Source organism: Abramis brama, assembly GCF_963993115.1.
Source record: "Abramis brama genome assembly, chromosome: 9".
Lineage (NCBI taxonomy): Eukaryota > Metazoa > Chordata > Actinopteri > Cypriniformes > Leuciscidae > Abramis > Abramis brama.
The window spans coordinates 34,369,500-34,382,027 of NC_139971.1; the positions used below are offsets into that span (position 1 = coordinate 34,369,500).

The window sequence follows — 12,528 nt, forward strand, 5'->3', positions numbered from 1 at the left end:
CGTGAAAATTGGTTAATTAAAAATACAAACTAAAGTCTAAACCAGCTTTTGGAGAATATTGTATTATTACATAATTATGATTATGGATTACAGATTAGTAATAAATTAGCCCCACAATTAGATTTTAAATCGATTTTTAACTGGTTTTTGTCCACGGCATGATCCTAGATTTGTAGGTTTCTGTATAGGCTATCTCCTGAATTTTTCTTTAGTTTTTTACCCTTTATTTTAAGAGAGATTTTATTTTAGGATACAACTTTTGCGCGCGCGTTCTTGACTAGGAACGAGTTGGCGTGTTTCTTTTGTTTCCAAACGGTCCGCTTATCACGGCGCACACTTGGTTAGGAAGAAGGGATTTTCAGCGATGGGTAAAATTTTACCATTTTATTGAAATATGCTAAACTGGGAATTGGTACGAGCTGTATTCGGAAATATGAAGGACATATTATATTTAAGACTTTTAAGATCATTTGATGTTTTTTCTTTTTATATTTAAACGAGAACGTTTGGTTGGACACTGACATAGTAACACTCAACTGCTTTAAGCGTTACTTTGATTGCTCTGTTACATGGGGAAATTATTCTAAAAAAGTATCTTAGTTGGTCTCCCAGCCTGGTAAGTTAAGTCTGCTCTGTTGGCTAGTGTTAGAGGGGTTTTGGATACTGTAAACTGGTCAGATTGGGGGACTAGCTAGACCAGTTTAAATCAGCAAAGACGTGCAGAACAGCAAAGTGTAACCATTACAAAATCAGAAAATGATTTTGTGTGTGTGTGTGTGTGTGTGTGTGTGTGTGTGTGTGTGTGTGTGTGTTTATTTTTATTTTTTAAGGTACACTGCAGCAGAAGCTTCTGTTGTCACACTAACATATGCTCCTGTTTTTACACAGACATCTCAAGCATACATTCATAACCGTTTATCAAAGTGTAAAGAGAAGAGTTTGCAAACATGCCTACTGTGGTTCTTATGGACTCGTCGCTGTCCATGACACGACCGGTGTCAGTGGAGGGCAGTGAAGAGTTTCAGAGAAAGAACCTGGCAGTTCATGGACTGACCATGCTGTTTGAACACATGGCCACAAACTACAGAATGGAGTTCACTTCACTTATCGCCTTCTCCTCGCTCTGGGAGCTTATGGTGCCATTCACCAGAGACTACAATACTCTGCAGGTAAAAACAGAGCAGGTGTCATGCTGCCTGCATTAAATATAATGTAAATGCAATGTCTTAAACCTAATTCATCATCAGAGCCTTTATGATCTGATAATTGTTGGGGGTCTTATTGTTATCTCTCGTTCATTGTTGTGCAGGAAGCTTTGAACAACCTTGAAGACTATGATAAAACCTGCCTGGAAGCTGCATTACAAGGTGTTAGTAATGTAGTACAGCAGGAGTGGGGAACCGCTTGCCCATGCCAGGTTAAAAAAAAATCCAATTATTAAAAATACTATATATTATGGCATATGCAATATGTTAATCAGGCATATACATTTACACTGCTTGTTAAAAGTTTGCAATAACAAAGATTTTTTAAATGTTTTCGAAAGTCTCTAATGCACACCAAGGCTGCAAATTTTTTTAGATAAAAAATACAGTACAAACAGTAATATTAATCAAATGTAAAAGAACTGTTTGTATTCTTATATATTTTAAAATATAATGTATTCCTGTGATGGCAAAGCTGAATTTTCAGCATCATTACTCCAGTCTTCAGTGTCTCATGATCCTTCAGAAATCATTCTAATATAATGATTTTCTGCTTAAGAAACATTTCTAATTATTATCAATGTTAAAAACTGTTTTTGCTGCAAAATAATTTTGTGAAAAAGCAAGAATAAAAAGCAAAATAAAGATGCTGTTCTTTTAAACATTCTATTCATAAAAAAATCTTAATTATTACAAACTTTTGACCACTAGTGTACAAATAGGAATAACAACCAGGACCAGAATAAATACAGTATGAAATACAGTGTTATGTAAAATATTTTATGGACTGTACACAATACAATGAATGTAGTATATACAAAAATGTAAGTTGAAGATATAAATGTACTGTTCAAAGTCGATCATGGTATGCGTCATCACTATGACTGGGTTGGTAGAGTATCCTGGTAGTGGTGTTCATAAGCCCTTTAGCAGGGGGTCTAAACATTAAACATTATTACATTTTTGAATGTACAGTAGAGTAACTATACCAAGACAATTTTTATATATAATGCTAAATGTACTAAATAATTGCTTTGACTGCATTTTCGTTGTTGATCAGTGTTTATGTTGTTTTTATGGTGGCCTGTAGGTGGTGCTGGTCACTGATGGTGCACTGGGCATTGGTCGTGGATCTTTGCGTCACTCCCTGCAAACAATGAAACAACGTGTGGAGGACAAGAAATTCCCACTTCCTTTCCCATTCCCTTCCAAATTCTATGTCATGTGCATTGCCAATGCAGAGGAGGTACTTCAGTCTTTTTGCACTGTGTCCTTACCAGTGTTATTTTAATGTCATTCAGATACAAGATTGGTGCCAGTATGATGTAAATTTGCAGGCCAAAACGCTGAAACGAGTTAGCATTTGAGCGCTTCCGGTTCCAACGTCCCGAAGTCAATGGGTTTTTGGGTCTTTGGTTAAATGGCTGAAATAAGGTCTGTGGTGAACACAAGCTCAAGACACTTTCACGTTTTATTCTACGAAATAAAATACATCAGTATTACCCCACTCGTGATTTTTTTTAAGCTGTTACATGTCTTAAAGGCGATTGCTATCAAGTGGCTAAATGGGACTACAGAGGCAGTTGGGGAGATAAAACGTCACCACACTGAAATGATAAGATCAGTCAGCTTTTACATTCTTGTTATGCTTATTATATTGTAATTGTGTTCTTATAAACTATTCTAACTCAAACTTTCTGTGAAAATGTTTGTTGGAAAAAAACTGAAAGAGTTGTCTGAAGCTTTGTGATGGTGACGTTGAAGTCGCGCGACCGTGGTGTAGTTTGTTTATAGCCTAGCTTTAGCTTTTTACTTCTGGCAAGTGCATTTAGGCTTCAAAAATCATGTAAGTTGTTCATCTGTGAAAATTATCTTGATGAACAAAACATGTAACTATCATAAATATTTTTTGATCACAGAGCTTGTTTTTTGCTATAATCCAAAAGCCTATGGAAAAATCCTATTGGGTTTTTGTCGAGGAAACCAGGGCGATGCTAACTGCTGGTTGGCCCACAAAGTGACGTCATACCTGCACCACTCTATTATACTTTTTATTAAAGGTAGGGTAGGCAATTTTGGAGAGGCTAGCAATAGCAAGCTAGCTTTGAATTCCTAAGATCCCACCCCGTCTCTTCAGAGCCACACCTCCTCCAAAACACAGGAATGCACACAGCCAGAGCAGAGTCTTCAAAGCGTCACGAGAGACGGCGTTAAATTACTTTGCGTCAAAGCACATAACATTACAATAATAATGAACGTAAACAACTTAAAGAGCACAGACTTTTACCACCTGACTGCTGCAAATTCATCTCAGCATTCATTGTGTTAGTCATAGAAACGCATAATTCGGAGTCTGAGGACATGAACATCAAAGGATGCCATCTCTTCATCTCAGGAGGAATTGTAAAAGGTGGCTGCTGTTTGTTTGCGGCTGTCTACAACCCTGACCGCTGAACGTTTTTGGTCTTATAACAAAAAGTGTCTAGAAAAACATTGCATATCCTACCTTTAATATTTTGAATTAGTTTTTATTTTTACTATTTCTATTTTAATTGTAGTTTTTTAACTAATTTTAGTTAGTTTTATTTAATTGAGTCATTTTACATTTATATTAAAAAAAGTTAGTAATGAAAAAATATTTTCCTTTTATGTGATTGAATCTATGTTGTTGTTTTGATGTCCTCTGAAGCTCCAAGCTACGGATGGTATGGATAACTTGGAGCAGCTGATTAATTTGAATGACGGAGAGGGTCAGATATACACTATGGAGGGACCCCTTTGTCTCAAAAGTGTCCAGTCTATGTTTGGGTGAGTGATGTTGTTACTTTGTGTAAATACTACTAAATATGTTCTTGTATTTTTAAGTTCACATTGTTGTTTAGGCAACATTTTGTGATGAACGGCATCACTGTGTTTTTGTGTTGTCAGAAAGCTGATCGACCAGGCGTACTCTCCCTTCCATGCGGTGCTGCGCTGTGGGAACCTGACCTCTGATGTGCAGGTCTTTCCCAGGCCAGAGCCAGTGATCATAGATGAGGAAGTGGATCCCCTGCCCAAAACAGTGCAAACAGGTGCGAGCAGAGAATCTAACGAAATGTTCATGTTCTAAAATGTTACCTCCCTGCTGTTGTAATGTAAACTTTTATAACTATTCAAGTTTTGTGTTTTAAAATGCCGTTTACTTATTACAAAAGCATTTTATGCAAGCAGGTTTACTGTATGTAATATTACGTTTAATGTAAATAAATAAATGTTATTTTTATTTGTTGCTAATCATGCTAGATTCTAGATAATGAGGTAATTGGAGGAAAGTGCACATAATGGTTGTGTTATATATATATATAGACTTGGAGATTGTGGGTTTTATTGAGATTGGAGACATCTCCAGCCCTCCGGTTTTATCCAGGCACTTGGTCCTGCCCATTGCTGTGAACAAAGGTCAGTACAATTAAAATTCTAAATTATTAACATGATTAATGGAATTTCAGAAGTTTCAATAACTGAATGTTCTTCAGCATTTAGACTTTTTATTACCAATGAATTTGACTTTTCTAGTTGTTTGTGATTTATTTTAATTACTACTATTTTTCTCTCAAATAGCAATTTCTACCCAATAATTATAAATGAATTATAAAAATGTCCATGACTTTTTAAGATTTGATTCATTTCCATGACTTTTCCAATCACACTTTTAAAAATGTCCTTGTATATCTAGGATTTCCCAAACCGTGAGAATCTTGGTTCATAAATAAAAATGACAGTTGTTGAGGGATCAAATAAAACGAGAAATACAATGTCAGCTTACATCTTAATATTAAGTGGTTTTAACTTATTTTAAAGCTGGTTTTAGCTTAATTTCCCCTTGATATATTCTTCTGATTGACAGAGGGGGATGAGATGGGTACGGGGACCTCTGATGAGACAGAAGAAGAGACCTCCACAAATCAGATGGCTGGCAAAAGCCCAAACTTCTGCGTTCTTCTACATGGCAGCCTAAAGGTGGAGGGAATGGTGGCGCTTGTACAACTAGGGTAAGGAGCAATATAAAAATATCCCTCTGTTTGCATAAACATTCCAAATTTTGCAAACTTTGATTTTAGGGAATTGAGGGGTTTATTTTCATTACCAATGTATTTGAGATAAATTATCTAGTTACTCGGAAATAAAAGTTTCCCCTGTGTTTTCCTCTATCAGGCCAGACTGGTTCGGAATGCTTTATTCCCAGGCAGACAGTAAGAAGAAGTCCAATCTAATGATGTCACTCTTTGAGTTCGGCTCAGAGCCTCTGCCCTGGTTGGGCAGAATATCACAGCTTGGACCTGCCTCAGGTAGCACGTTTTCACTCAGTATTTTTTTTTGTAACTGCCACACTTAAAAGGCCTGTTAAAATGAAATAAAAATGAACTGCACTGTATTGCATTATGCAGTGTGTGCAAGTAGTTAATAATTAAAACACTGAAACAAAGGACAGTAATCTAGACGGTTCACGAGTTCAGTTAGGAAACCTGTAGGTAAATACACAAGGGTCAGGGATAACGGTAGTACCACACATTTGCATGATTAAATATTTTATTTTCCTCTCATGCTTTGCTTCCTTCTGAGACTAGAGGTGCTTTTTTTGCTCATTGCAAACATTTGCTCATTGTTTTGCATAAGGTTTTGCTTACTGGCCAACGGAATAAATAACTATTCACTATGATTATATGTTTGCGTGACTTACAGATGCAGCTGAAAATCCCTATGGTGAAGATGACAGTAAAAGTCCTTTTCCCATACAGCCGAAACACAAGAGAAGCTATGCTCAGAATGTTACAGTCTGGATTAAAGCCAGTGGACTGCAGGTATACATCTCAACACTACACTACAAATGATATATATTTGACACTGATTAAATGTCATTAGAACTAAACTTTTTAATAATCACATTTACAGACAGATGTACAGAAAATTCTCCGTAATGCAAGGAAATTGCCAGAAAAAACGCAAACATTCTATAAGGTGGGTGTATGTATGTGATTTTTATGATTCCATTTTTTATAAATAAATTGATTTAATATATAAATATAAAAAAATTACAATATAAGGATATCATGGGCTGATATATGATCCTTTTAATTAGTTAAAATACTTTTTGTGTGACATTTGTATTTTAATCACGGCAGGAATTGAACCGTCTTCGGAAGGCCGCTCTCGCCTTTGGTTTCTGGGAGCTTCTGAAGAATATGGCTGAACTTCTGGAGAGGGAGTGCACTCTTCTGCCTGACTCTGCCCACCCTGATGCCGCCTTCCAGCTGTCACACGCTGCTCAGCAGCTTAAACTGGCCAGTAGCAGAGACTCCAAATACTCGGGCTTCGAACACAACATCACCCCCATGCTCACGGATTTCTCAGGAGGGGGAGGAGGAGGAGGAGGAGGAGGAGGAGCTGAGCGAATATAGAGGATGGAAGAACAATACTCAATGGACAACTGCCAGAGCAATTATAGAGGAATGTGGCTTTATCCAAAAACTCTGCTCAACGTGTAATGTTTTTCCACAGAAAATGGGTTACAGCAGCAGGATCACACAAATGTGGCATTTCAATGTTTTAGTAGTGCCACAAAGGTTGTGTTTGCTGTTTTGGTGATAGATACAAAATGAGAGGAAACCTTGGACTTTGTGACAAATTATGACGTTGAGCACTCAATTCGAGGAAAGATAAACATTCATCCGTTTTACAGGCAAATGCATTGAGAGGTTTTGGAATCTATTTTCAGACCAGTAAATGTTTGTGTATATAATGTTTTTTTCTAACATCGACTAATAGAAAACTGTGTTGTTTATGCTTAATGATAGTCATCTGAAAACTGATGTTTTGTTTCACTGAAATTTAATTAAACCGTTTCATTTGCTTTTACACATTCATGTCCAGATCCCACATCCAACGACACTGAATTGGCTCTTCCCATGTAACTTGAATGTTTTATGAGGTTTTCCCTGAGGTTCATGGTCTGTCTTGTTGTTAGCAGTGCTTTGTGCCAACAGAAATGACTATTACAACACATCTCAGGGATTGACATGAAGATAAAATGTTGCTGCGTTTCAATCAAGTAAGATAATCTACAACATCAAACACACAAAACCACCAAACTGCAAACATACATGAAATGTATAAATACCTTCATGGTCCTGGTTAGAATTCTTTTGGTAAGAATCTCTAGTGTTTTATAATAATCATTTACTAAGTCGTGGTCACCTTTAGAATTTCAGTATGTAGAAATTAAATGCACTTGAGTTGGTTTTGCCTCAATAATGACTTCTCAGTGACAAGAGGGCAAATATAAAGAGAGAACAGGGAGGCGCAAATTAAATCAATGAAAAGAGAGTTAGGAGGAATGAAGCATGTGGTCCCCTTCCCCTCAGTTGGCTTTCCTCTTTTTTGTGCGAAACCGTCTCCTCCTCTGCTTGAAGAGGTGGCGGAAGTTGATGAAGAGGCCTGAAATTACAAACAATTTAATGAAATGTTATAAAAATGTAATGCCAATTTATGCGCAGCTCTAAAATATTTAATTGGCTCTATACTATTAGTTAAAATATCTATAAAATGATTTAACAATCATAGCAACTGGACAAGCTGCATTGGTCAAACGTTGTGAGAACCCTAGTTTCATTTGTAGCATGTTTTTTGTGGACCTTACCCAGGAACATGAGCACCAGGTAGAGCTGCAGGATGTAGGAAAAGCTGAGCGAGAAGCCGATGGCTTTAGGCAAAGGAATACTGAGGAGTTTGGTTTCGTCAAAGATTGGGATGGATTGGACCACCGCCACAGCTGATCACAACATAAGAGAGCATGAGAAAAGCTGTCAGTTCTCACTGTCTCATGAGTTTTCCTTATGATAGTCTACAGATACACTTACCTTCAGCTAGCACTCCAAGAGGGTACAGCGGTATCCATATGGTGTATCTCAACCAAGTCAACAACTTCCATTCGGTATCAATGCAGGTCAACATGTAGAAAGGATACCTATGGTTCATTATTACAAAAGCAGGATTAGATATATCTGTTTTTATCCAACAAAAGTCAGTTGGAGGACCAAGCTGTAGGGCTCAATGTACACTACTGTTTGTATTTGGTAAGATTATTTTAACGTTTTTGAAAGAAGTCTCTTATGCTCACAAAGGCTGCATTCATGTGATCAACAACACAATAAAAACAATATTGTGAAATAGTACTACATTTTACTTTTTCTATTTAAATTTTTTTTTTAAATGCAATTTATTCCTATGATGTCAAAGCTGAATTTTCAGCATGATTACGCCAGTCTTCAGTGTCACATGATCCTTCAGAAATCATTCTAATATGATGATTTGCTACTTAGGAAACATTTCCGATTATCAATGTTGAAAACAATATTTCTGTGGAAAACATTTTTTTGTTTGTTTTTTAAGGATTCTTTGATGAATGGAAGGTTCAAAAGAGCAGCATTTATTTGAAATATAAATATTTTGTAACATTATAAGTGTCTTTCCAGGCTGAATTTAATGATTCCCTGCTAAATAAAATAATTTCTTAAAAAGAAAAAAAGAAAATCACAGTGACCCCAAACTTTTGAACTGTAGTATATATTATTATTTATTTTTTTAAATATTTTATAACATTCAAAACTTATGCAGATATGTATTCTCATTTATATGTTGTCATGTGAACTACTTACATTGCTTTTAAACCTAGTTTTGAGGTAATGAGTGTGACATTTCACTACTGGCACACGATGCGTGTCTCATAGTGGTATGTTGTGTGAAAATGTTTTATCGCAAAAGAGGAAGAAGTGTAGAAAAACTGCAATTGTACAGAAACCACACACACAACATCACTGCTGAAACAGCAAAGACCATGAAAGCTTTACCTAAAACCATTAGCCTCAATTATCAACGTCTTTCTAATATAGTTTGTATTCTGTAATTATGATTTAGGTTCTAATTTTCAGTATATTTAGCAAAGAGAAGATGCATTTACTTTAACAAACTAAGGACTGCATATAGGAAGTTGAATAATAAGTAACATCTGGCTCATAAAACACAAAAGAGGATATCCTGCAGATAAAGAAATTCATACAACACATTGACACCAACTCCTACATTTCCTCACCACTAGCAGAAACTGCTCTTATAAGATCACACATGTACCATAATAATATTCACATAATTACCTGAATATCTCAATCGTACTCCACAGATAGAAGACAAAGAAGACCACTGGCTTGTTCTGCATATCCTCTAAGCTACCAAATATGACAAAAAGGATGAAGTTTCTCCCCATCACCTTTAACAAGAAAAATGTAAATAATTCTAACTGTCATGAAAGTTAATATTCAAAACAAATTAAAGTGCATTTAATTGGCTACTAAAGCATGGCGTGCTGTGCACTAGGCATACCTGAATGAAAGCAGGCATGACTCCAGTCTTAACCAACCCCACAGCAGGATTGATAACTTCCATTATTGCCAGCATCTGACAGAAGTATATCACGTCGGCAATGGTGTGAAATGTGTCGTAGAAAGAATCTGTTGGGTTGACAAAAAAACTGTAAGGACCATACTGAACAATGAGTTTTCACACTTCAGAGTGTCACTTCATGTGCAATAAAATGCTCTTTCTATATATAAATACAGTTTATACAAACCAAACATTTGCATAACAGACCTGCAGGCCTTCTCAGAAAAATTCAAACGAAGTGCATTTCCGGACAGTGACAAACAAATGCATTTTTAATCTGCTTACAAAAAAAAAAAAAAAGAGTCTAACCTTGCCCAAGTATGAACAGACGTACAGTCATGTTGACAAAGATCCAGGAATAGCCGAGGAACTGGACCAAGTTGTACATAAAGAGAAACCCCTTTTTCAAGCCAAGATAAGCTGCATAAAAAGGAGTAATGAATACACGGTTATTATTTGGTAAGCTGACCCAGTGTGTTTATTTTACACTCTTAGAATTAAAAATATACTCACGGTCCTTACGAACCCTTGACTCAATGCTGACTTTGTTTATTTTCTCTTCCTGTGAACAGAAAACACATCAGGCAGTGCACGACTGTGAAGCTCCTCAAGTAGAACTTAAATAGCAAACCTCTTTACCTTCTCTCTGAGCTCCATTTCTGCGTCTGACTCATCCAGCCAGCGGTCAAAATCGGGTGCTAAAAACAGAGGCTTCCTCTCCTGCTTAGTGAGGCGATTCCACCAGACGTGCTCCTGCTTCTTTACCGTGATATTCACCTGCCGCTGGGTGGATTTGTGCTTCACCTGTGGACACAAACATCTTCATGTGGTTCCAACATAAACAAACAGAACATGGAAAATGCACTGCACTTCATTGTGCAACCAAACGCTTTACAAATTTTGTTGCAATTTCTGATGGCCATTACCTCAGGCTTAACCGGTTTTAGGAACTCCAGGCTGAATTCGTATTCATTTTCTCCTTTCGCTCCATGCCCTTGACCTCAAAAAAGAGCAGAATAAATAAAAGTCACACAACTGAAGAGAAAGAGCATCCAACTGATGGTTAGTTGTGAGATGTACCTCGGAAGTGAAGGATGTTCTCTTCAACACCAATATTGAGATTCTGCGATAAGAGACAGAGTGAAAAAAAAAGAAGTATGAAGTTTCAAGCTCCTCCTCCCACTGCCTGTTATATCAATACAATGCCTTCAAATGCACCATGCATCTGATAGATATTATAATATGTAGTTATAAAAAAATAATAATGCATCAGTAATGAATGGTTCACGTAATATAAGTCACCGTTTCAGGCTTCCTGAATTAAGATATTTATTTTAATTCACCTCTGAACAACTGTTTTTTTTCTTCATTTAATGATAAAAGTGTGATTTCTAGACCTTGAAAAATTAATAAAATCTTATAACTCCATGGGCATTTTTATGAATAAGAATTTTTCTAATTATGCCAAGCTTTATAAATGTTAGGTTAACTGGAAACATGGTGCCTTTGAAAAACATTATGGACAATTGGTGGCATTGGAGTAAAAAAGGTTGAGATCAAGATTTATGGGACTTGAGTTAAAGGAATAGTTCACTATTGGTCAATGGTGTCCATCAACTATCTGGTTACAAATATCTTCTTTTATGTTCAACAGAAGAAAGAAACTCATAAAGGTATGGAACAACATGAGGGTGAGTAAATGATGAGAGAATTTTCATTTTTAAGTGAACTATTCCTTTAATTGCATGGCCAATTAAAAAGTGTGTCTGATGTTATTAGGTTTTGGCACGTTATACTTTTATTTTGCATTTCTGAGTTATATGGAGACATACAAAGGGAAAACAATGTAATAATAGCTTTCTAACATGTACAATACACAAATTTATTTGCATTAAGGGACGTCATAGCAACCGTATTACTACACCACAGCAATACCACCTTTGTTCCAGAGCTCTCGTTTGCAACATGCTTCTCTCTCTCATTATCTTTAATGAGAGGACAGGTCAAACATGCTTTATCCTGCCCTGAGAAAGCAATGAGGGGGAAGGGGGCAGTTCCTCTTTCTGTGTCTGAAACTGGACTGTAAATAAAACATGCCCTGCCATTGTAACTGAGCCAGATGGCTAGTGGTCCAGTAGGATCAAGTCCTGATCTCCCTTTCCGTAATCTTCATCTTTATTCTGATCTAGGCTTGATGCAAGTCCTGTCATCAGACCTAGAGAAGGTGTTGTTATTCAAAGGAATATCAACCTAACATGGTTCTGTAACCTAGAACCTGGATGTGCATACATATTAAATGCAATAAATGCGAAAAGAAAGAAGAGGATAAAAATGCATTGCCTATTATGATATAATTGCCCCATAAAAGCATTTTTTTTCTTACCTGTGCATCACTGATCTCCACTCGCAGGTATATCTCCCCATGCCGCTGTGCCCAGTACACGTGAGGTGTGAGAGCCTGCATTGCAAATATTCACATTAAAATGTGCTTTACTCAGATTTAACAATGAATGACAGGCAATGTAAATCTTGAAACAAGCAGCCGGAATACGTTTCCACCGATTCTGTCATTTGTCCAGAATATTCTTCGAATGCGCGTGCGCGCAAGTGAACGCAACAGTCGCCGCCCACTTTTCAATTTTCCTGAAGTATCTAATTTCTCAATAACGACTTCTATGCCTTGAACCAAACCACCCAGCCATGAGAAGAATATCATTTCAAACATTGGTTTAGAGAAACTAAGCATTTGAAAATAAGAGAAAAAGACACTAGGCACAAGACTGTGTGAGCCAATGAACTACGCTGCCCGTGAAGCACTGGGAATGACGTAATCGAATAAAAGCACGAC

General features: G+C 36.7%; 2 protein-coding genes across 3 annotated transcripts; one reads left to right on the plus strand and one right to left on the minus strand.

Annotated features, from left to right (window-relative positions):
* Positions 1–275: 275 nt before the first annotated feature.
* ints14 (integrator complex subunit 14) lies at positions 276–7,102 on the plus strand. Of its 2 annotated transcripts, none has more exons than XM_084124074.1 (12): positions 276–368; positions 889–1,169; positions 1,310–1,417; positions 2,296–2,451; positions 3,895–4,013; positions 4,134–4,276; positions 4,551–4,643; positions 5,092–5,236; positions 5,400–5,533; positions 5,928–6,046; positions 6,138–6,203; positions 6,368–7,102. In XM_084124074.1, the coding sequence occupies exons 2-12, from the start codon at positions 948–950 to the stop codon at positions 6,641–6,643; spliced, it is 1,581 nt and encodes a 526-aa protein (XP_083980200.1). In that variant the 5' UTR covers positions 276–368; positions 889–947; the 3' UTR covers positions 6,644–7,102. The 2 variants fall into 2 exon arrangements, with proteins under 2 accessions (XP_083980200.1, XP_083980201.1); XM_084124075.1 differs by having other exon boundaries at positions 334–616.
* Positions 7,057–12,316, minus strand: hacd3 (3-hydroxyacyl-CoA dehydratase 3). Its single transcript, XM_084124078.1, has 11 exons — positions 12,064–12,316; positions 10,761–10,803; positions 10,607–10,680; positions 10,320–10,484; positions 10,194–10,242; positions 9,990–10,100; positions 9,621–9,748; positions 9,395–9,507; positions 8,102–8,208; positions 7,882–8,013; positions 7,057–7,679 (listed from the first exon to the last, which is right to left on the minus strand). The coding sequence occupies exons 1-11, from the start codon at positions 12,142–12,144 to the stop codon at positions 7,603–7,605; spliced, it is 1,080 nt and encodes a 359-aa protein (XP_083980204.1). The 5' UTR covers positions 12,145–12,316; the 3' UTR covers positions 7,057–7,602.
* Between the last annotated feature and the right edge of the window lie 212 nt (positions 12,317–12,528).

Bases quoted from the DNA above. Each gene is read 5' to 3' on its own strand.
- hacd3 (XM_084124078.1), bottom strand. From the start codon at position 12,144: ATGCAGGCTCTCACACCTCACGTGTACTGGGCACAGCGGCATGGGGAG. The intron at 10,243-10,319 runs GTAAAGAGGTTT...TTCTGTTCACAG, and splicing joins AAATGGAGCTCAGAGAGAAG to GAAGAGAAAATAAACAAAGT. The intron at 10,101-10,193 runs GTGAGTATATTT...CTTTTTATGCAG, and splicing joins GTCAAGGGTTCGTAAGGACC to CTTATCTTGGCTTGAAAAAG.
- ints14 (XM_084124074.1), top strand. From the start codon at position 948: ATGCCTACTGTGGTTCTTATGGACTCGTCGCTGTCCATGACACGACCG. The intron at 4,644-5,091 runs GTCAGTACAATT...TCTGATTGACAG, and splicing joins GCCCATTGCTGTGAACAAAG to AGGGGGATGAGATGGGTACG. The intron at 5,237-5,399 runs GTAAGGAGCAAT...TTCCTCTATCAG, and splicing joins GTGGCGCTTGTACAACTAGG to GCCAGACTGGTTCGGAATGC.